Source organism: Pteropus medius, unplaced genomic scaffold (assembly GCF_902729225.1).
Source record: "Pteropus medius unplaced genomic scaffold, Ma_sr-lr_union100, whole genome shotgun sequence".
Taxonomy (NCBI): domain Eukaryota; kingdom Metazoa; phylum Chordata; class Mammalia; order Chiroptera; family Pteropodidae; genus Pteropus; species Pteropus medius.
The window spans coordinates 3,458,224-3,482,696 of NW_024354502.1; the positions used below are offsets into that span (position 1 = coordinate 3,458,224).

Here is a 24,473-nt window from a genome sequence, read left to right on the forward strand (position 1 = left end):
ACAGATCAGGATTTTTTAATGTCACTTAATGTTTTAGCTTAGAACAATTGAAATCTCTCATCTTTTCAAAAGTCCAAAAGGACAATTTTATGTCAATGATGCAAAGACAGAATGGCTAACATACTGATTTTTACATCAAAATTCTGGTTTTTACCAGATTTTAGTTGATATAAGCCTATTTCTCACCTCACACAATCTCTGAAACATAACCCAGCTCAACTATAATGTTACTCTCAATTTTCAAAATATCTCAATCACTTCTGGCAGCCTACTTTTTCCTTAGTTTATAAAAAACTCCACATATAGCCTTTTCCCTCTGGTCCAAATTATTTCCTTATTAACTGTGGTTTTTCTCTGATCTGCACTTTCATTCTCCCACCCATTTAAAGAAACACTAGGGTCCAGAGTTAGATGCATTATATTCTTTGAGGAATCTTTGGCACAGTTGACGCACCGTATTATTACATTAAAAAGCTATTTGTTCAAATTTTGTCATAAAAACGTGAAAACATTTTATTCTATGTACAATAATGTACACAAATTTAAATAGGTCAGCAAAGAGACCAGAAGTAATTAAAGAGGTATATTTACAGTAGCACATCACAGTAAACGGAAAACCATTCACCGATTCAACATTGATACTGTTTTTGTGCTTGGTTACACACTGAAGTGAAGCATATTACTCCATTTTGGATGAACTGAATTTTAAACAAATACCTCAATGATTAGTAAATGCTATTTTAATCAGTGTCATCATTAATAAATTCTTCAGCTGCTGTGCCTGTGTGCTGAATCACTCCATTTCTTTCTCTTTGAACGTCATCATCACAATCTGTACTGTCATCCTCATTCAATTCCCTGTCAGATTCAGCAGCAGCCTCCCTTATAGCTTCCTCTGGATTTTCATTGGGTGCAATAAATCCATTGTTGTTAGATATATTTGAATTATCCTTGATGTCATCTTCGATGTATACTTTTTGATGGCACATTGGGCAGGTATCTTGAATATACAGCCATTTCCGAAGGCAAAGTGCGTGGAAATAATGATTACATGGTGTGATGCGAGCTGATGTTGTAAACTCATGATAGCAGATTGCACAGACATCATCTATTTCTTGTAAGCGGCTCCCTTTTATTTCAGGAAGTGAATTAATTTTCTTAACAGCAGTCCTACGATTCATGAATGTCTTCCAACCATTTTTTGCTTGTAAGTAGATGTTAAAATATGCGTGTAGACACATCATACAAGCCCGAATTTTGCTTCCTGACTCAAACATCATGGTATAAGCCCCATTTCCAAACATTACTACTCCAAATATAAATTCAATAATATTGCCTGTTGAACGAACATAGTAGACATAATCATCAAGCTTTTCCCAGAGGACATTATAGTAGCCATCAATCATGAATAACGTATAAACAGTGAGAGAAACAATTACTTTTAAGCAGAGTTCCACACAAAAGGCTGTAACCGCAAACAACCATGTGTTTAGTGCATAGTGATGCCAAAGAACATAACTGAGTAAAACAGGAAGAATAAACAGGCAAGCAGAGACAAAGAGCACGGGAAAATGTCTGCGAAAAGATGACACATGAGAGGCACTGAGAGACATTAATACAGGGTCTGTCATTCCATGGATGAAATGCAGGACTGCAGTTAATAAAAGGCACATGTTTCTACTTAAGCGAATAAGTCTCTCTTCTGGTCTTAGCCCACTCAAACCAGTCTGAAGAGCCAAAATAAAAAACAAAACAGGTGCTACAAAGCCAAGCCGCCTGTCATCTTCTTCAGTTGATCCAATAAAGGCCAATATTCCAAGGCCCAAATAATGGGCTACTGAGGAAATTACAGCACTCATGCCCAGTACAGTTAGTGTAGAATCACATCCACTAATTATAAGATTGCAAATGAGGTCCCAGAAATCATCCCAAGAAATAAAGAAGGAATCGGTTTCATTTGCCATCCTTAAAATGTACACTAACACTGTAGCCTGAGCTGTGATCCTTGTTAGCCAAAAGACTCTCAGTATATCTGGGAAACGAATCCTCTTCCATGTGTCTTCCATTAATAACTGTAATCCATAAATTCGATACATGTGCCTCACTAAAAGATAAACATATCGTGTAGAATAATAAAACCACTTAAATTTTACTGCCAAGACAAGCACTGTGTTTAATGCGAGAATCAGGGAAGAAGTAAAAACTAAAGTCTCTCGTATGTGTAATGGTAGCTCTGTGATTAAGCCTATTATGGGAACCAAGAGATCCAAAATTATTAATTGTGAATAGATGGAATGAATCTGGAGTAGTGTAATGTATCCAATTCCAAACGTGAGCTGTAGAACAATGAGTGCCATCCACAGTGAGGGTCCTTTCTGAGGAAGCAGCTCAATTCCAAAAGCTGATGTGTTGTAGGCACCATAGAAGTCAATGTGCAAAGAAGCATAGTAGTTTACCAACACTGAAGTTGCAGCTAACAGAAAGGCTGAGCTGTACATGTAAAACTTGAAAAGTGATCGCTGTGACAATATCAGAACAATACTGGATATAAATATACCTGGAAGAAAAAAAAACAGGTTATTTGTATGAAACATTTTAAAGACTGTTCTTCCACTAATAGTTATAGTCTTCCTTTAGGAAATACGAACATTTTCAATATTATGAACATTAAGGCTCAATTCATTTAGGCATAAAGGCCAAGAAAGGTTTTGTAAAGTCAGACCAAACAGTTTTTAAAATCCTATCCCTTATTTTCTAATTTCCAAAGTAATTCAAGTAGTACTATATACTTAGGCACTAGATTACCTTGAAGATGAGTTTGTAGTTAAACATTTTAACAGTTTTAAAAATCTTTAAAGAATATATCCTTCATAAGTTCATAATCATTAAAAGAAGTAGAATTAAAAATAACCAAAATGGAAAACATTTGTTCCTATTAATCTTAGAATTTTTTCCCTTAAAAGTGTTTGTTCTTCAGGGAATCAAGTTTAAGTTTTATACTTACACCTACTTCCTCTTTTCCCCCAAACTGGTGAACTCCTACTCTTATTTGTCCTGCTTCTTAAATTTAAGCATTCTCTCCTGGGTCCAAATTTAATGTTTTTCTTTCTTTACATACTTCCTTGCAAATTTCAGAAATGTCCACCAAGTTCTCTATTTTCTATACCTTACTGAATCTTTTTCTTCAAATAGTCAATCTTCTTTACTCAAATTACATAAGTAACATTCGGAAAACCAAAACATTTTAAAAATGGTAATAAATCCTCCCACTCCTCATTCCATATGTAACCTCTGTATAGTCAGTCTGAGATGTATCCAGCACCATCTTTCTTTGTGCTTGGACTAATTTTTTAAGTGAGATACACAATCAACATTATCCAAGGTTTCAACAATGGAAATGACATCTAAATATTTGCCTCGTTCCACTTCTACATTACTACCGGCAACACTCAAAACTTCACTTGTCTCAAATGGCTCTGCTTTTCCTTGCGATTTCCAACTTCAGTTAAAGGAACCATTAATATCCTCTTAATGGTACCTTCCTGCCCCACACTCTCAAGGTTGACAGTTGCCAAATTCTACTAAGCGATTATCTCCCTTTTCTCAGTGATACTAACCAACCTATTAGTTTGTCCCTAAAAACTCATTTTCTCCATTTCCATCTACAAGCCATCTTCATTTCTCCTCTCAAAATACTGTAGGGGCTCTGAAATTACTATCAACTAAAACCTACATTCCTTGTCTAGCATTCAAGGATCCAATTTGCTTTAAAGTAACATCTCTCTCAACACACCCACCAAAGCTCCAAACTTCTTTCCCAAACACATCCCTTCTCTGCCATAATCGCAGCTGTACTTATAATATTCTATGCTCTGGCATGATGGCCCCACCAACTTCCCAAATTCCTGACTGTTCAAATCCTTTCCATCTTATGGATCCACTTTTATGACAGTGACTGTTTCTTCAGCATACCTACAGAACTTGATGAAACGCCTAATACTCATATACTACCTGACATGGTAGTTTTTAGTTACCTGAGTAGGTATCATCTACCCTTTTATATGTGTCCTTGATAGCAAGCAAGGATCCTGCCTTGTATATCTATGGATTCCAAAATATTTTGTAGAAAATAAATACAAGTAGAACTGATTGAGGAACTAATGTTTCTGTTCAGTTCTGGATTGTGTTTTTAAAGGCAATCACAAAATGCAGCCCACTTGGAAATTGAAACTTATGAAGGGGTTAAGACAAAGCTGAAAAACCAGAGCTTGGAATACAGAAAAAATGACAAACTCCAAATTACACATCCATCTATCTGCCTTACGTTAGCATGTAATAAGACGTAGCATATTACAGTAGAGGCATTTCATAATCCATTGCATATCAAAGTAAGGGCGAGTTCCTCTATATAACTTTGCCCATGAACTTAAAATTTATCCTGTGCCAATGCATCAGGTCATTTGTAATCACCTAGAAGATACATAAACCTCTGCATAAGAACCACCTGATTGATTCCCAGGGCAAGTGGGCCACTAATAATCTCTCAAAAAGCTGATGGCTAAGTACTGACCCTTTCAATAGAAAATGGACAATTTTTGAGGATTAGAAACCTTTTCCATGGAAGGTAACAGGAAATGGAATTAACTCAGGTACTACATGCCATATGTAATTGCACTTTCTCTATATAGAAAAACAAGTCAGTATTTTTCCTAAGTCATAACAATCTAAAATGAGTCAAAAATAAAACCAAAATAACTTTTATTTTATGCCACTTAAAAGGGATTGTAAGTTACTTCTGTCAACTTGCTATTCACAAAGTGGTAAATTAATCTTTACTTGTAAATATTCATGAACTTTGCTGTAATTTATAACTAGACCTTTTTCTAACAGATTTTGTCCCTGAAGTTCATTTTTACACACAAATACAGGAATGATTTGGGTTTTAGAGTATATCTGAAGAAAAAGTGCCATTTTGCTTTATGCAAACATACCAAAGGAAGAAAGGGGAAGAGGATGACAGACAAATGCAGTGAGACTATAATCACAAAGTTCAGATGTGTCCTAGCAAGTAACAATCTGCCACTACTTTCTAGATTAAAATTATATCCCTAAAATGTTAGAATTTTAAGAATAGTACAAAATTGTTTAATTCCTACCCAAAGTTTCCATGATGTGCAAGGGGTTAAAATTTTCTTTTATACTCCTGTTCCTGTGTATGAACAATATAGGAAGAAGAAGGTCTCATTTCACAGAAAAAAAAAGGCAATTCTCAAAAACAAGTCTCTCAACATTCCCTCTCATGGCCTTTAGGGAATGTTGCCAATAATATCAAACTTCAGATATAAAACTTTTGATATTTATCTTGTAGGCCTAAGGAAAATCAGCCCAGGGATAGAGTTCCTCATTAGCATTTAAGGGTGACCTGCATAAGAAATCAAGGCTATATAAAATGCTGCTTTATAACGAAAAATCACCTTGGGACACTGGAGAATAGAATTAACTAAAATCACAACTCAGGATCAAATTCTCCAGAGACTAGTGCTTCACTAAAGGTCTCAAAGTAAGAAAAGAGGTAGGTATCAAAATCAATTTAGGAGTTTTGAAGCTATATTTGATGAACTCAACTCATGAAAGAGTTCAGGGCCTTCACAATTTGAATTACCAGAAATAAGCAAACAAAACAAGCAAGCCAAAAAGAAACCATCACACATGTTACACAACAGTGTTTTAACTCTTTTATGCGGAAAGTCCATTCATATACCCTTAACCTTTCCAGAAACTTAGGACTGAAAATTAGAAGTAAGACACAACATTTACTAACTCTCCAATTACCTTAAATACTTACTTTAAATTACTTTAAAAATTACTTCAAATTATAAACTAAAGCAAGCTGTGGAAAAATATTTCAATGCCTGACAGAATAAAGATGGAACCCAGAAATAAATGTCATGATTACCTTATTCCCAAGGGAGCCCTAACCAATGAAATGCAAGCCAAAGTAAATAAAATATCATGAAATATTTATCTGTAGGTGTACTTGATAAACTATAGCATAAAGAAAATGTTTGTGTCAAACTCTCATTTTAGGTTAAAAAGAGGGTATTTTAAGTTTTTAGTAAGATAAAGCTAAAATTTTGCCTTTAGATTAACATTTTAAATGAGGATGTTTTTATTTTTAAAAAAATAAGTGAACATGATTTTTTAAAAGTCAAACCCTATAGGTATTAAATGAGGAATAAACCACATTTTACATAAACAAACACATCCATAAACACAAACACTTCTTTGTTTTTTTACTCAAAGGGTATCTTAAGTTAATAGTGGGATCTCTTGTTTTTTACCTTTTAAAAAATGTGCATTTCTGACTACTTATCAAAGAGGGCATTTTCTGGTTTACTGGCCATTCGTGTTTCTCTCTCTGAACAGCCAGTTTAGTTTTGCCTATTGATAAAATTGTTTTTCCTTAATGAATCAGACATTTAAAAAAATATTCTGACTACAAATTCTTTGTCAGTTACCTATAATGCAAACATCTTCTCCAGGTGTTGTGGCTGGTCTTTTCACTTTTTCAATGCCGCCTTTTGATTAACAGAGGATTTTAATTTTAATATTGTTGAATTTATTAATCTTTATTTTATATATTTACTTTTATATATTTTTAAAGAGTTTTCCCTAAGGTTAAAACATTTAAAAAACAAAACAAAACAAAACATGTCCTATAGTTTCCTTCTAAAAATTTTAAAGTTCTGCTTTTCACATTTAGGTATTAATCCACTTAGAACTGTTTATATAGTGATGTGAGGTAGCGATCCAGTATAATTTTTTCCATATGGATAACTAAATGGCCATTAATTGAATAGTCTGTATTTACCTCAATGTACTTCAATTCTACCTCTGAATCAAGTTTCTGTATATACATGGGTGGTCTATTTCTGGGCTTTCTATTCTGTGCTATTGGTCTATTTGTATATCTCAGTGGTTTTCAACCACGATCCTATTCCTCCTCTCCTGCAAGGAGTCATCTGGTAATATCTAGAGACATTTTTGGCAGTCTCAACTTGGGGTACAGGGGTGCTGCTGGTATCTAATGGGTAGAGGACAGGGATGCTGCTAAAAATCCTACAATTCACATAACAGCCACACTTCCTCCCTAACAAAGAATTATCCTGTCTACAATGTCAATACTGTCACTGTGAGAATCTTTAGTCTGTCCCTATGCAGTCATAATTACTGCTGCTTCACTTTGCTTTTTTTTACATCACAAGTTTTCTGAGTTCTTTCTATAGCACCAAAAATAACTCTCTCTTTTCAACAACTCTCTTGTATGGCTAAACCTAGTACACTGAACGGATTCCTTTTCAATACACACTTAGATTAACAATTTGTTGTTTTATTACAGCCTTGCCCATATCTTTGTACAATTATATCATCAAGTCAAATTCTTAGAAATGGAATTGTAAGTCAACAGGAATATGATGAATTTCAGTTGACAGCACTAGGTGGCTTTACATACAAGTGACAGCTTACCAAAACTGTAAAATTTTATGCATTTCCCCATAGCTTTGCCAACTAGTTTATATTCAGATTTTGAACTCTTCAGCAATCTGACAAGTGAAATTTTCTTCTGACTGTATTTGTTTAATTACATATGAGGCTGAGTAATTTTTCTTTTGTTTATTGACCATGTGCGTTGCATTTATTGTTAACTACTTCTCCTGGGCCCATTTTTCTCTGGGTATAAGGAGTATGAGTTTTTCTTACTAACAGTAAAACTTAAAAGGACTTCAATCTCATACGATGCAAATATTTTCCCCTCAGTGTGTCATTTTTAAGAAATGTTTTTCACATTTTGTCATAAAGAAGTTTTTCATTTATCAAAATCTCCCTGTAATTTCTGGATTTTCTTTTATGTATAGAAAGGCCTTTCCACTTCAATGAATTATATGAGTAATATTACTAAACTCCTTTGCCTGTGTTTTCTGCCTTGGATATAGATTTGCTAATTCAGCATTATACTGCACTGGGTTGCATTTCATTTAGCATTTAACACCTCCTAAGAATAGCTTAATATTCTTAAATATTCAATACAGTGTGATATGATTTTATTTGGATATCCAAAATGAGATGCTTTATTTTCTGACCTGCTGAAATTCTAATATTAGTTTGATAACAAATGAAAGTACAGTGTAGTACTTTACTGTAGGAGAGGAGTAAATTCTTCAAATGCTACATATAAAATTGGTAATGCTTTTACCTAGAAAATAAATTTCCATTTTTACAATTTCATTTTAAAGAAAAAGATGAAAGTGACAAATTTTGAGATTTATATACAGTAGAATATGAGAGGTCTATAATTATAAGAAAAAATAACCAGGCAGAACAATTAATTTCAATTACCCTTTAGTATCTTTTACATATAAATCTGTCACTTTAAATAACAACATAAAATACCTCATTAAATGGGCCTCAAATACTTAAGTTTTTGTTTTTATTCGGAGTGAATTTTTTAGTACCAAAACCAATTTTTAAGAAATTTTATTACAAATGTTAAAAAATAGCATAAACATCTGCATAATGTGAGAAGCAGTCAGGTGATAGATTTGGGAAATATTTTCTATTTCTTATAAAATTTGACACAGAGAATATTCTGAGATCCAAGATTTTCAAATAAATAGCACCAACATTTCGCTGATGCCTTCAAAAGACCAAAATATATTTAACACAGTATGTCTTAAGTATTAAAAACAACATTTTAAGCTATCAATCTTACTAAAAGCTAACCATTAAATAGCTCTTACTAGGTCCCCGGTACCTGTTCTAAGAGCTTACATCCTATGTCATTTATTGTCCTTAACATCCTCTGAAAGAGATAAGTACTATTATTTTCCATCTTAAAAAAAAGGTACAACTAAGTAAAGGGAGGCACAGGACAGTTAAACAACTTTCTGAGGTCTCATTCTTCTTTAATTTGCAAATACAAACTTCTAAGACTTAGTATAAAAACAAGCAGTATGTATAGAGTACAAGGACAATTGTACTTTGTTCAATGTTCTTAAACCACAAATGATTTAATTACAGAAAATATTCCTTTTCCTTAAAGCTCCCTAGCCTGAAGCTCAACTTGAGAGCACTGCATTAAAGCACCTGGTCCCAAAGGGGTTCTCAGAGGCTCTGCAGTTGCCTGCCATAGAACTTTCAAGGCAGCCACCACACTATTTGAGGAACGAACATGTGAATCCTCTCAAACACAGCTCCATTTTTTTTTTTCTCCTCCACCATGGACTTTTCTCAAAGCAGAAGTAGGAAGAGCCCTTCTCGTATCCTCAAGTCCATGTTACATGTGGTTATTGAGTCCCCAAAGCAGCACTTGGTTATTCCAAATCTGATAGAGCATCCTAGAAGTATGTTACTTTCGGCTCTCTCTTTTTTGGGGGAGGTGGTGGTGGCCGCAGCAGTCTGTCAGGCTCAGCTGGGACCACCTTTCTATACACTGAGATAAGTAACTGCCTGTTAATTTATGATCATGATGAGTGACTTCTAACTGGCAGGATAAAATGGTTTTCCAACAGGTTCCCATTCGCATTAATTTCGTTTTAACATTAACCTCAACCATGACTATCAATTAAACAAAATGTTAAGCTTGAAACATTAAAGCTAGCTAGTGCTTTTTAAAATTGAAGTATAATTGACATAACATTATATTGGTTTCAGGTGTACAACATATAACATTAGTTTCAGGTGTTTAATATTTATATACATTACAAAATCACACAGCTCTATTTTTGCCACAAATAATGAGGGCATTACACTTTCGCAGTGGTTAAGTAGGAATGGCTGGGGCTAAGTAGCTGGTGGGTAACTGAAAAATCTAGTGCTGAAGAACAGCATGTTCACATCTTTTAGTTTTAAGATCTAACTTATGATCATTACTACTATACGATTCTGTATCTGGACTGCAGCTGTACTGAGGAAAGTGAACCACCACTGACGTTAGAAGATTTTTAAACCTAGGCCTGGCAACCACTTACTTGCTACATATCAAAAGTAAAACACAACCTGTGTGACCCGTTTCCTCATCTGTAAAACTAGAATACCACCACCCACCTCTGAGGGATGTTTGAAGGTTAGAGTTTAGTTTAGATAATACCCCAAGAAATTGCTTTGCGTAAGCAAAGTACCAAATAAATGTAAAACACTGCTATTTACTGCTAACAAAACACTACCACTCTTTTAGTAGGAATAAAAAGCAATAAATAGATGGCTCATAATTCAGAAAGACTTGATAAGGATCTCGCCCTCAGCCAGCCCTCAGCAACACTTAAAATTAAAAAGCACTAACCTACTAAAAACTGATCACAAGAATTACCTCATCAATGAAATTTGCCAAGTTTCAATTACTTAAAAATAATTATTTTATGCATAAATGCATCTCACTCTGGTGATGCAAGTGAAGATGGGGAGAGAAAACTAAGATGTTTTTCAACACTCCATTCATGTGCAACAAACATGGATTTTCAGAAGTCTCTCTTGGAAAAGTCTCATCAGTTTTTAGCCACGTTTTTATAACCATTTTCGATAACTTTATTCATGGAAATTTTTAGGACTTGTTATTCGTATCGTCTTCAGGAGGATTTATGGTAATGGTTTCAAGGTCTGACATTCGAAACCCCGTCTCTTTTGTTTGGATGTCATTTACCGCAGACACTTCACCGTCATGTGGACCCCGCGAATACAAAAGTGACAACATAGGAGTACTCAGCATTTCGGAAAGCACAAGTCCAAGGTCACACGCGGCGAGATAGGGGCAATCAGAACTGCTGTTTTTGAAGGCTGTCGCATGGGACACGGTAAGCCAGCACTCGTTTCCGGAGAAAAAGCAGGCAAAGAGCCGCATGCTTCTCCGCGCCGTCAGTCAGGCAGCCCCGCCCCTCCCAAAAACCGGGAGCTGACTCGCTGGGAGCAGCGCTCCACGGTCAAGTCTGACACAAGTGTCACCTCCTCCCCGGGACTCGTAGCCCGCAAAGGCAGGTCCCCATTCGTATTAATGCTGATAGTCCCTTTACCCATGACTATCAGAATTAAACAAAATATGTTAAGCATGAAACGTGAAAGCTTGCTTATGCTTCGTTCGGCGGCCGCTGCATACGCCCCCGGGGGACGAACCTGGTACACACACACGAGGCACGGCCCCCCATTCCCGGCGAACGTCCCGGCCCGGAGAGCCGTCGCGGACGCAGCTGCCCGGCCCCCTTACCAAGCAGTCGGAGGAAGATCTGGAGCGCGATGCAGAACCGGCTCTGGCTGGAATCGTAGTAGGAGTTGAAGATGGCGTCGATGATGTAGAGGCAGGGCACCCGGAGCGCCACTTCGAGCGCCGCCCAGACCTGCTGAGGGGCCATCCGCACCTGCTGCTGCGGGGGCCCCACGGCCGCCATGAGCCGCTGCCACACCGGGGCTGGGCGGGCCGGGCAGGCCGCGCGGGGCAGGGCCCGCGGCGCCCAGGGGCGGGGGTGACGCGGGCGACTCCGCCCCGCCCTCCTCTCCTGTCTCTCTCGGCCGCCCCGCCGCCCGCTCGCGTCTCTCGAGCTGGAGCAGGCGGCGGCGGCGGCGGCGGCGGCTGAGGTAGCCGCGGCGGCTCCCGGGAGACTTGTGGGTGTCGGTGTTTCCGGCCGGCTACGGTCTGGCTCCTCCTCCCTCCACCGCCTTCCCCGCCCGCGGAGCCACCATCTTGACCTCGCCCGCCCGCCTGCCTCAGCCGTTGCTGCTGTTGCGAGGCCGAAAGGCGGCGCTCGAGGTCACGCGAGACCCGGAGCCTGCGCCGCTGCGCGTCATAATCTGGCGCTAGGGACGCTCCCCATTCTGTCACCACGCACGCCGTAGCAAACGTCTCCAAACGTTGCCATGGTTTCTGCCCACCGACGCGACCCACGCCGCCTTCGCGGCTCTGGCGCCGCCCGGTGGTGCGGGCGCTCTGCGGCAGCCGCGTCCCCCCGCCTCAGGGCGGCCGTCACCCGCGGCGGCGGGGGCTCAGTGAGGGGCTCCCTGCGTCCGCGGCGAGAATTATTAGCAGTTTTATTAGGCCCCTTAAACGTCCCATAAACATGGTTCAGAGCGGCTTGGGAGAGGAGAGCCAAAGGGCGCCGGCCGCCAGACCTGCCCCACCGCGCCGGAGGCCGGGTCTGCACGCGGCCAGCATTCCGGGGAAAAGGGCTTGGAGGCCGCCTGGGGTCCTGCTGGGGGCGTCCCGCGTGCGCTTTGTAGAGCGGCCGCCATTCGCGGCACTAGCCTGGGTGTGGTGGGCGCTACCCAGCAAGACACCTCTTTCATCCGTCTGCACATCACCCTGACTACCTCTTCCCAAATTGGACACAACTGAGGAGACTCATCGGCCTCATTTTACTGATACCGAGGGCCACTGTGACTTAGGGCAAGAACCTGCTCCGTCTTTTTGAGTTCTAGTCTTTGAGTACATCCGGGAAGTCCCTTCTTTCCTCCCCGACAGGAGGCCATCAGTACTATTTTTAAGTTTTTGAGGGGATCAGAATATGCCACCCCAAAATATTTCACTTTGACATAAGATTATTTTGAGCTGAAGAGTATTGAGAGAAGCAAAAAAACCAAAACAAAACTGTTTCCAACCGCCCCCACAAACAGGACATAAATTTCCTTTTGTAAAGATGGCTCCCTCTCCCTTATAAGAGCACAACTCTTAGATTCTCAATCACCCACAAACCTTACTAAACTAATTCTTATCTTCCACTAGTTTCCCCCATATACTTACCTTCCCAGTTTGCCACCAAAAGCCTAAACCCCTTTTCTTTTGTCATTTCTCTGCAAATGTATTGTTCTTTGTTAAAATGCTGTGTAAGTCCCAAGTTGTAACCACCCTTTTGAGTTATTCGCCAATGACTTTAACCCAGGCATTTGTGCACCTCAGGAGTTAATAAACTGTTTTTCTCTTGTTAATCTCTCTTTTGTCAGTGTAATTACCAGGGCCCCAGCCACAGGAAACTAGGATGGTAAAAGAAAAAATTTTTCCCCTCCCCAACACTTTCTTGCCCATCCATGTAATACATTATTCTGGCCATCTTTATCTTTCTCTTCCTTCACCAGCAGATGACAATGTAAATTGGGTCAGAGTCTGCACTGTAGACCCAGCCATCTCAGATTAAGGGAGATAAAATAGGAGGCAAGAAGCTGGCTCATTGGGCTCCAGTCTGTTTACTTCTGGTGAGTTAATTTTCCCAAACTGCACATCTAGGGAATAACCTTATGGTTCTGACAAAATTTCCAAGGGAAAGCCAACTTGGTAAAACGAGAGGACTATGAAGGCTTATATAGAAACGTCAGAGAAGTAATTTAGCTACCCAACCCACCTGTTATTCTGCTCTAATTGCTATCTATTTATTTACCATTTATTTTTATTTATTTATTTATTCATTCATTCATTCATTCATTCATTTGGCAAGGCAACCCTTGGTTGACCTCACAGATTGCCAGGACCTTGTCAGCTTACGATTCCTTATTTTTTATTTTTTACACCTACAGCACCTGGTCTTCCTAGGTGGTCTCCCATCCGAGTACTAACCAGGCCCGACCCTGCTTAGTTTCCGAAATCAGACAGGATTGGCCTTGTTCAGGGTGGCCTGGCTGTAGACTCTAATTGCAATTTGAAGCAAAAAGAGAGGCTATTATGGAGAAAGGGGTCCACAAGGACTAATCTAAAACAAGAAAGAGGTAGAAGAGACAGAAGGTGAGTACCATCATTATGATCGTACAAAATGAAAATCAAAATAGTTCATAGGCTTTCCTCCAATTTATTTTAAAAGTTAAATGTGGTAAATATTAAATAAAAAGCATTTTAAAATGAAAAAATACTTCAGTTCTCATTAATGTTTTAAGTTTCCAATCTTAGTATCATGCACAAATTTTAGTAGTATAAGACTTTCTAATTAAAACTAAATTCCATGTTAGGCCAACAGCTTTCAAGAGTGCTGGAACAGTCATTCATATCTTACATAAGACTTTAAGTCTCTTTAAATTCTCTAGGTCTTACTTTCCCCATCTGTAAAATGAAGGTTTGAATAAAATCCTGGCAAGTACTTTAAAATACTATCTTAAAACTAAATTTATATTAATGTGGTAGTTTTTAGATTGCTTAGAAATTTTTAAGATAAAAGATTAGCTTTCAAAGAAAAACAATCTGGTCATTCCGCTTTCATTAAATCATTTTCTCATTTTCAAACACCTTTGAGTAGCTCTGAAAAGCCTTTAGATGTAGGATGTGTAGTTTGAATTTTCTGTCTAAATTTGCATCAGCCAAGTCTTTGTTCCAAGCAACAGAAACTGATTCTGGACTATCTTCATTATTCCTCAAGGTTTCAAGTTCCAAGAGTAACTGTGCAATTGGTCAAGCTTATTGGACCCTAGCTGTACCAGAGGGCAGGTGCAAGCAGTTTCTTCAATGGGAGGACGCAGAAAGAAACAAGCACTTAGAATTACCCACCCTACCCCAGCCCTCCCCACCAAAGTATTATGTATTTAATTCAAGTGGAATATGGGGATGCTGGTAGAAAGGGTAGGGACTGATAGCCCAAGAAAGGATAAATACATACCATCACTTTATGTCAGACCTCAGGAATTGCTTTAAAAAAAAAAATAGTCTCTGATCCGGAATTACTTTATAGTTTTTCTCATCTCATTAAATTTCAGATATTACCATCAAAATTCAACTATTTGAATTTTCTGGTTTTGTGAATACCATATGAACGGGAATAGTCTGTTGTTTAGTTAACAAAGGAAACAGCAGAGAATATAGTAGCACTTGGAGTCAATGTTGAGTTTATACTGACTAGTATTCATTCATTCATCCATTCATTCGTCCAAGAGACATGTACTAAGCACTGTATGCTTGGCAGTATGCTTACCCACTTCTGCCTCTTACTAGTTCTCTGTCTCTAGACAAAGTACTTAAACTCTCTAATCTTCAGTATCTTCATTGGGGAAAAAGAAAAGCATATTGCCAGATATGATACGAAATATATAACATGCATTCTCCAATTTAATACTCACCAAACTTGTCCAAGGACACAGACAATAATAGTGGCATATTTTTCTGATTTCAGAGCCTAAGACTCAATTCTCTGCAAGTAATCTTCCTGCTTGTTACACAAATTAAAACAATATATTTTAAGTACTTAGAATGGTATGCAGTAAACACATTTTAAAAGACATACTCACTGGAACATTTATGATATTACACGACACTTAGTGATGACTCCATTTATGGCTCAGGAGTACTATGAAGATATTGTTTATTAGTTTGGATTATTATAATCATTCAGTAGTACTTAATTTATAATGGAATACAAATAGATGATAGGTTCAAATATGTTAAAAATCTAGGGTGATAGTCAATATTCTGAGGGCTGAGATACTGCTCAAAGCAAGAGTATAAGTAACAGCAAGTTAAAAACATCTGTCAAGGCAGGGACCCCAGAGGAGGCTGATATAGTAGTATCCCACTCACCTTACATGGGATCCTGCAGTCCCAGCTTCTGATAATCACTTCTCATTTCATAGCAACACCTAACCGAGTAGAATAAAAGCTTCAAAACTAAAGATTCAGTGTTGTAAAGATGTCAATTTTACCCGATAGGTTCATTGTAATCCCAATAAAAAAAAAAACCTCAGCAAGTTCTTTTTCCCCGAAAAATGCTGATTTTAAATTCGTAAGAAAATGCAAAAGGTCAAGAGTAACTAATGCATTATAAACTAATATTGAATGTCAACTCTAATTGAAAAATAAAAATGAAAAAAAGAATAATGCCATCTTAAAGAACAAAGCTGAAAGTCAAAAGACGTATCAGTTATCAGGACTTATTCTAAATCTGCAATAATTTAGACAAGATGGTACTGGAGCATCAATAGAAAAACTCACCCATAGAACAGCAAACAAAGTCTGGAAACAGCCCCACGCGTATATGGTCACTTGGTTTATGTAAAAGTGACACTACAGTGAGGCAGGAAAAGGATAATTAAAAACCAGCAAAATAATGGGACTCTATGGATACTGCCTAACAAAGGACAGTGTATCACTTAAGGGGGAAATACATTAGAGGCATTCTCCCTGAAGCTAACAATAATTTAACATTGCATCAGAGATGGGATTTAGGAATGGGGCAAATTAAACTGCCATGAAGTTTCCCTTTTAAATCCAGATTAGGCTGCTTTTCTGGAATTAATGCTCCTCAGACTGGTGTAAGCCTTTACTTTCTAGACTTCTGAAAAAGTTGATTTTGACAGTTTTTGCCACTGTTCTCATTATTTTCATTGAGGAGTCAGTTTTTGGAGGTCCATATCCTGCATTTTTTGGAAGTTGCGCATTTTACTCCTGATATTGGGTAGTGGATACATTGAGGGTGAAATATTTTTCTTCCTGCCCTTATGTTACAATAACCTTACTTCCTCCTGATGATCAGATTCAATTACCCCAACCAGGATGGTAACTCTTTCCTGCCTGATAGTCTCTTAGCACTAGGAGACCTCAATAGGTTAAAGTTCAAAGGGTCTATTACTGTGTCACCTGATGAAAGAGTTCCCCTGTTTGGAACCAGCCCTCTACATTCAACGAAGTTGTGGGATGGGAAACATAAACTCCCCACATGGGGCAGTGGGATACTGTATTAATTTCCCATTGCTGCTATAACAAAGTACCACCAACAGTGGTTTAAAACAACACAAATTTATTCTCTTATAGTTATGGAGGTCAGAAGTCTAAAATCGAAATCAAGGTGTCAACAAGGCTGTGTTCCTCCTGAAGGCTTCAAGGGAGAATCCAATTCCCCACCCTTTTCAGTTTCTAGAGGCTGCCTACATTCCTTGGCTTGTGGCCCCTTCCTTAAGTCACTCCGCCCTCCTGTTTCAGTTATCACATCTCCTACTACTTGCTCCACATCCTCCTTATTAAGGGCCTCTGGAATTATATTGGGCTCAAATATTATATTCCAGGATAGTATCCCATCTCAAGATCCTAATCACACCTACAAAGTCCCTTTTTTACTATTTAAGATAATATTGTCACAGGTTCTGAGTATTATGATGTGAACATATTTGGGAACCACTAGAGTGGGAATTCTATTTCTATCCATTCATTCCCAGACATACATTTTCTCTCTATGGGACATGGCACTATTTAATGGATGTTGATTTAGAGTATGTTGTGTCTTGATGGCATCCTGCCTTAAGGAGGTATTATCTCCAAGCTTTTGCTCTAGTTTCAAAAGGGTTTCCATCGCTCCATCGCACTAGCATTTTCTAGGTTGTATGGTATGTGACAGGACCAGTGAATCCCATGGTCATGTGCCTACTGAAACACCTCCTTTGCTGTAAAGTAGGTCCCTAGGTCAAAAGCAGTATTTTGTAGGATATATTAATGGATAAAACACTTGTAAACCCTTGGATAGTAGTGCTAGTCAACATCTTGTGGGCAGGAAAGGCAAGCTCATACCTGGAGACGGGAAGATTCTAGTCAAGGTGAATGACTGTCCTTTTGGAAGGAGTCCCATGTAATCAACTTGCTACCAAGCAGCTTCCTGGTTTCCTTGAGGGTTGTGTCAAGGGCTCAGTGCTGAACATTAGGGAGTAGCTACTTGGTGAGTGGAAGCCATACTGTTGGCCTCTTGCTAACCTGCATCCCTGCAATATGACTACTTTGTTCATGAGACCATAATGCCATTTCTGGGGTAGCCGATGATTACAGTTACTGAAGTTCGCTGGCCAAGTTTTTTGTTTACTTGGTTGTTGAGCGCCTCTTCTAGGGCAGATTATCTCTGGTAGGCATTGTTATACAATACAAAGTTCTTTACTCATGTGCCCAATCCCATAGATTTTTCCACTGCTTCTACTCCAGGCTTGCTTGTCCCTGATCCCCCAATCTTTCCCATTCCAGGTCCCAGTTCAACTAGCCAACCTATTTGCTATTTGCCATGAAAGTATATTCTTACTTCAGGCCACTTCTCTTTCCATACCATGTGTATAACCAGGAATATTGCCCCAAATTCAGCTTTTGGGGAGAATTCCCCTCACTGCTGTTTTTAAGACCCCCTTCTAAGTAGAGTTATAGAGCAGCAGGAGTCTATTTTTGTTTTGAACCTATATTCCATCATGAAAACGCATCAGTGAACTTAGCTCTGGCTTTTTTGTCCTCCTTCAGCTAGACATAAGAGCCTCTCAAGCAGCCATAACTGTGAACTGAGGGAGGGACACTGGTGTAAGAGTTATAAGTATGACATGGGAGTCTGGGCCCCCTGCCTATGCGCCTATTTCCTCTAACCTTGCCCATCATCAATTCCAGATGTACTACTTCCAATGACGGATTGACTTGGTGGCTCTGACAAAACCCAGCTCATGATGGACAACTCTGGCTACAGGGTCACTTGATGTCTCATGAGATACCAAGGCCCATTAGAATGCAAGGAGTCATTTTTGAATGGCATGTGGTTCTCTGCTGCAGATGGCCTGGCCTTGCTACAGGACCCTCAGAGTCTACCTTGTGATTCTTCTACTGGACCTTGCCATAAATTCTCATGGCTATTCTGCTTATCACAGATACTATATTATCCCATAGGATTTCCTGGAATGTATGACCCATGTAACAGGGCTAATTACACTGCAGCCTGTACCTGCTATAGTGCTTTTACATGCTCTGGATCACACTGAAAACTGTCACCCGGTATATGAATCAGCAGTATTCCCAAGTTCTGAATCCCCAAAAAGAAGCCTACAAAGCTTGGTGTGCTTCCTTGGTGGAAGAATAATATTGATAAAGTGAGTGGGTGAGATTCAAAATTTTGTTTTTTACTGTGAAGGAGATATCTTGGCATTCAAGCAGACCACTGCACACTAAAAATTTCAGAGCCCATGTCAATCTTCTTTCACCACTGAACACTCAGGGCCACACACACGTGCACACACATATGCGTGTATGTGTCTGTGTCTATGTGTATATACATCACTTTGAATGAGTTCATTCACATGCTGCCTACCCAGAGCTTACGGCAGGAAGGTAATCCCGCGACCCCAGATATGTATATCTCTGACTTATCTTCCTTACTGTTTCTCTCCTGCTTTCCTTCCCATGTTGGCTCAAGTCCAAGCATGGCACCTTTAGTTTGAGGCGAGAAAGTTATAGGCACACATATGAGAACAAACCCAATATGTAAAAGAGGAGATGCTTAAGACAAACAGGAAGGCCACCCTGTGGGATGGAAATGGAAACACGCAGGCCCCCTTCTGTGGTGGGACCGCGTGACAGCTAACACTTTCTGGGGGCTTACTGTGTACAAGATACTTTATTTTTCTTAATCCTTACAACAACCCTCATCTTCGACACATCTCTCACTGCTTCCTTTGTTCCAAACTGATCTAATGACAACGTTCCAAATGTTTTCTGAGCATTCAAACTCCTGCTTCTATTATTTTCTTCAGTCAGCATGTTTCCACTTTGACTCCACTTATCAAAGTTTCAGCCAGTTTTTAAGAGTCAGTTCAAACACTGCCTCTCTGAAGATTCCCCCATTCATTTCTCAGAACTTTTCTCCCCCACCGTTGCTTTCCTACAATGTGCTATCACTCATATGGTACTCATTTCACTGTATTCCAATTTTTTGAGTATTTCTGTTATTTCGGATCCTGAGACAGGAACTGTATCTAATGAATGTATTTCCTGTGGCTCACGTATACAGTAGGCACTTAACATCTACGGAACGACCCACACACCAATGCTGTCCTTACTGCCACTTGGACAATGCAACAAGGACAAGCAGCCCAGCCCAACTGCAGCCAGCCAAATGCCAGGTACAGTCATAATCCTGATAAAGCCATACTTTTCTGTATTTCCTTTGACAGGCAAACAAGCCCATTTGGCTTCAAAGTGCACCAAAACAAAGCTCTGAGATGTGATTCTCGACAATCAATCATTCCAAAAGTAAAGAGAGTGATTCTCTACAATTAGTCATCCCAAGGGTAAACATTGCTGATGGCAGACAGCCATAAAGTGAGGCTTGAAAAACTGCAGAACCCCTCATGTTCCTTATAGCTCCTTATGTTGGTCCTGATGATGCCAGCCAGGGAAGGAAGATGAAAAGGGGGTCCGGGGCTTTCAAAAATCTAAGATTTTAATTTGAACTTTAAAAATAGCTAGCAACTGACACACCTATTGCTCAAAGCTTAAGACTGGAAATCTAGTTTCCCTATGACTTAATGCAGTCATTTTTACCTTTTTCTACCACAATAAAACTAACATTTAAGACCTTCCCCACAACACTCATTTAGGAACGATAAAGTAGGGGAACAGAGTTAACACACTAGAGTATTTTTGTGTCCTCCCCTCCCTAACTCAGTCACTCATTACCACAAAGCAGCACCATTTTAATACCTCGATTTGGACTCCATTGCTTAGTCTCATCAATTTTATTTCTCAAATCCATCTGCCCCCCACGGCCACGGCCCTAGTCCAAGCCAACATCTCCTCATGCCTGGACGACCTCCTCATTAGTCTGCTTCCATCCTGGCACCCCTCCAGTCGATTTTCCATATTGTAGCCCGAGTGATTTTGGAAGGAGCACTGTCTCTCACTCTAAAACCAATGCCCTATGTACAACTGCTTCTTAGGTAACAGCCACGTGAGACAGTTCAGAGAAACCCCCGTTTTGCAAGTAAGGAAATCCAAGGCTAAAAGAATACTGAAATCACGTACCCAAGGTCAGACAGAACTGAGGTCAGAATTCAGAATTCATGATTGCGCAGATGGGCCTCATTTCAATGAGCCATCCTGCTTCGCCCAGATATGTAGCTCATTCTCACTGTGATCAATGGAAGACAAATGAAATGCCTTGGTCTAGGGCCTGCTTTCAGGGCCACGACATATTAACATAGATTACCAGGAGACAAGAGGAGTGAGAACCCGGCCACAGCTGATGCATTAAGGGTCACTCACGCATAGGGCCTCATGTCTCAGGATCCACCTTCTCTAGCCAACCAGAGGACAGGGGCGGCATTCCAGATCCAGAACTATGTGATCCACGTGAGGAGCATAGGATTTCACTGGTTGGATGTGCAAGATTTTTGTCTTCCACGGGTTCCCATGCATCTGCTGAAGAAGAGTGGCAATGCGGGTTTCTGCAGATTCTGCCCACCTGTGCCACTCTGGCTTGGTGGCTGCTGACTCCACTTTTGTCTTAGAATTCCTGGTAGCTCCACTTTCCCTTTGGCTGGTGACAGTTTGCTGAGGATAAGGCCAATGCTCCTTCTCTATTTCACCGCTTCCAGAAGGCTGGAGATTCTTCGCTGGGAAAGATTCCACATTTTGGTGGATATGCAAAATGCCCCCAGCATCCTTTCGTAGCACTTGGCAGGCAATGGGCCAGCCTTCTTCCGAGCTGGGAATCAGCCCCAGGTTCACTCTGTCTGCAATGTTTGAGAGCTTCAGTTTTCTGTTATCCCCAAAGTGTATCTGGCACCGATCTACTACTCCATTGATCTCAAGGTTATTTCTCAGAGCAACTACAGCATGGGAGTTCCACTCACAAGCATGGACGAAGGCAGCACCGGCATGAACTAGGAAGGGCAAAGTGAAATAACCAATTCCTGCATAGAGATCCACCAGCACTTGTCCAACACAGGGCAGCGAGGCCACCCGAAGCTTCTCAGTGATGTTTCCGAAGGAGAACATGCACTGGGTTATGTCAAACGTATATCGGATCCCGTTATCCACATGCTCAACCCAGCCATCGTCACCCAACAGCAGAGTGACTGCTGGAGTTCGAGTGCCATTCTGTGATACCCGCCCTCGTTTGGCCAAACGCTGGGCGCCAAGTGCCGAGGCAACAGTTTCCCAGAGTTCTGGTTCCAGGCTTTTCCACCGCTTGGCCTTGAAACAGTCCTCACTCAGCAACAAGAGGTTACCGTGTCGTTGCCAAGATCGGGGCAAATCAGCCTCCAACTCAGCTGACCATGGCATTCCCCGGCCCTCCACCCAGCGACTCACCTCAAGGCACAGCCTTTGGGCAGGTGAACGACCCTGAGCCTTCTTTGAAGGAACAGGATGCAGGAGCTGCGTTAGCCTACAAGTGCTGCCGGGAGCCACACGATTCCTCAGCTCCCGCAGGTGCTGCTCGGGGAGGGCCTCTCCCAGCACGGGCAGCGCGACGGTGCCATCCGGCATCTTTTCCACACGGTGCTGTCTGTCCAGGAGTTTCTCCTTCTCGAGATACTCCCTGTATCGCTGGGTAAACCGAGGCTCAGTCACCACTGCGACAACAGCCGCGGGCTTCCCACCTTCCCTTTCCATAGTCCCACATGCTCTCGGATTCCCTGCGCGAGACTCGCTCTTCTCAGAGCCCACTCACCTGCCCAGGTCCAGCCCCGGCCGCAGCAGGAAGAGCGACGCCCCCGCCGCCGTGCCGGGCACGGAAGTGACGCCGAACGGACCGGCCGGAATGAGCGATACCGTTGCGCGTGTCCGCGAGTGGCGTCGCCGTTGCCATGGTGAAGCCGGGGCCGCCTTTATTGTCGTCGACTCTTACCGGTTTAGGAAATGAAGAATGAAAAGCAATTGCGTGGACCTAAAAACTTTAAATTAGTCAATATCTTCCAGAACCCTCATGCACTCTCTTCAGTGCTGCTCACGAAACCAAAGAGAGACGTGAACCTGGAATGATGGGCCGAATCAGGAGAGGGGCTTCCCACAGTCTCAGGTCAGCATCGGCAGCTGCCGTATTTGCTGAGCGAAGAATCAGCTATCGCTTCCTCATTCCTTCTCTTTGCAGAGATAGTCGTCATCATCTCACTGTCCCGCAGTCTGAGGGACACGTGGTTGCAAGTTAGCAGTATCTGAGTTCGGATAAATCATGTCACCTCTCTGAACCAGAATCCTCACCTATAAAATGCGAATTACGTTAACTTCCCCAGATGATTGCTATAGTGATTAGAGAGATATAAAATGCTTTGACAGTGACTAGTAGATACTCAAGATACTCAACTTGTAACCAGTTGAATTGGTTAGATGGCAGATATTAAACACCTGTTGAAATGCTTTAGCATAGCTAATGAGGACGAAGGGGAATTCCCCTACCGATAACTTCAAAGAATTGAAAATAAGAATTGTAAAGAAGCCCAATCCTTTTTGCTTACCTCCCACCATTCCACAGATTAGAATGTTGATGGAACTGTTGGATCCGACTAATGCCACGTTCTTAAGTCCCAATGTCGTGGAAATGAGCACTGTACCCGATATGAAGTTCGGCAAGCAACGCTTTATTGCTAGCCAGGGAACCAGGGAACCAGCAAGAAGGAAGGAGCTGGCTGGTTTCCAGATAGGGTTGTGGGAGGGGCTTTTGTGGGCTATTCAGGGAGGGGGAGAGGACTAGGGAGGGAAGCTGGTGGGCCGCCTCACATCGTTACTCCTGTGGTCAGTGAATACCGTCTCCATCTCATACTCACCAGACGTCTGCTGAATCTTGTCTCATGACAGGGTTTTCTTTCAAGTGCCATAAAAACAAACTTACACAGGAATTTTACAATCTCTGGTTTTTCTTACGCACAATGATTATCTTTGTGAGAATGGGGCATGTTGATTATTTTTATAAGGTCTGCTGATTGCATTGTGTTCTCCTCTCTTCTTAGTTATGTACATTTAGGATGTGGGCAGCGGGTAGTTAATCAGTGTCTTGGGTATTCCCTGTGCATTCTTGACCTTATAGACAGGATGGAATCTGGTTTTAAAATAAAGTTCCTCTTTTATCCCTATACTAGCTCACCTATATGCTGCTTCTTGCATCGCTTGTCTCATTAACATCTTAAATAGTAAAGAAAAGTTAACTATAGGACAGCTCTTTTAGCTAATGGTAGGCGCAACTTTAGAAACTCCTTGGGCCTGGTTATCTCCCCTGCGATTATGGTTCGGTGCACTTATCGTTCCTTATTGGCTGGGGAATATGGCTCAAAGTTGTTATCTTCAGCTGCAGATTCTGGGTATGTGACTGCCCTATGTGACCGCCAAACACATTGAGACCCAAAGAGGTTAACATTAATTGAAGTGCCCAATTCAGGTCTCTCTGTATGCGAGGCTCAGGCTATGACTAAAACACTCTCTTGTCTCTTCACACCTATTATCAGTTAGAGTTGTTGTTTTCAGTTTTGTCTCCATGTTTAAGACTCAGAGTCTATGGAGAAAACATCAACCGGGACAGAGGAGAAGACCCTTTTGGTGCCCCTTGTACCTTTGGGACTCACCATTCCTGGGCATGTCAACCCAATGGCAAGCACTTAGGAGTCTTTGCCCGATGGCTTTCTCTGCTCATTAGGATGGTTTTAGTCCATGTCCAGGGCAGCCAAGGAATGCTAGGGAGTTAATGCCCACTCTCCGGAAAGCATCCTTCCAACTGAATGACATCAGTCAGTGAATAATTTTC

General features: G+C 40.7%; 2 protein-coding genes and 1 pseudogene across 4 annotated transcripts in view; all 3 read right to left on the reverse strand.

The window, feature by feature from the left end:
• RNF139 (ring finger protein 139) overlaps positions 1 to 12,233 on the reverse strand; it is a 40,276-nt gene extending 28,043 nt beyond the window's left edge. The window contains exons 1-2 of one of the 2 annotated variants that reach the window (XM_039853965.1): positions 11,255 to 11,765; positions 403 to 2,557 (exon numbers count right to left, since the gene is read on the reverse strand). In XM_039853965.1, coding sequence (XP_039709899.1) covers positions 741 to 2,557; positions 11,255 to 11,435 — 1,998 coding nt within the window. In that variant the 5' untranslated portion in view covers positions 11,436 to 11,765 and the 3' untranslated portion in view covers positions 403 to 740. Of the gene's footprint in view, positions 1 to 402; positions 2,558 to 11,254 lie in introns of those variants that run through there. The other variant, XM_039853966.1, reaches the window with a different exon arrangement.
• TYW2 (tRNA wybutosine-synthesizing protein 2) lies at positions 2,339 to 22,523 on the reverse strand. 2 transcript variants are annotated; one of them, XM_039853967.1, is made up of 2 exons: positions 20,999 to 22,473; positions 2,339 to 2,557 (listed from the first exon to the last, which is right to left on the reverse strand). In XM_039853967.1, exon 1 carries the CDS (start codon positions 22,349 to 22,351, stop codon positions 21,032 to 21,034), a length of 1,320 nt encoding a protein of 439 aa, XP_039709901.1. In that variant the 5' UTR covers positions 22,352 to 22,473; the 3' UTR covers positions 2,339 to 2,557; positions 20,999 to 21,031. The 2 variants fall into 2 exon arrangements, with proteins under 2 accessions (XP_039709901.1, XP_039709902.1); XM_039853968.1 differs by lacking the exon at positions 2,339 to 2,557 and having other exon boundaries at positions 21,479 to 21,618; positions 22,049 to 22,523.
• On the reverse strand, positions 13,540 to 13,658 carry LOC120595830 (uncharacterized; annotated as a pseudogene).
• Positions 22,524 to 24,473: the final 1,950 nt, after the last annotated feature.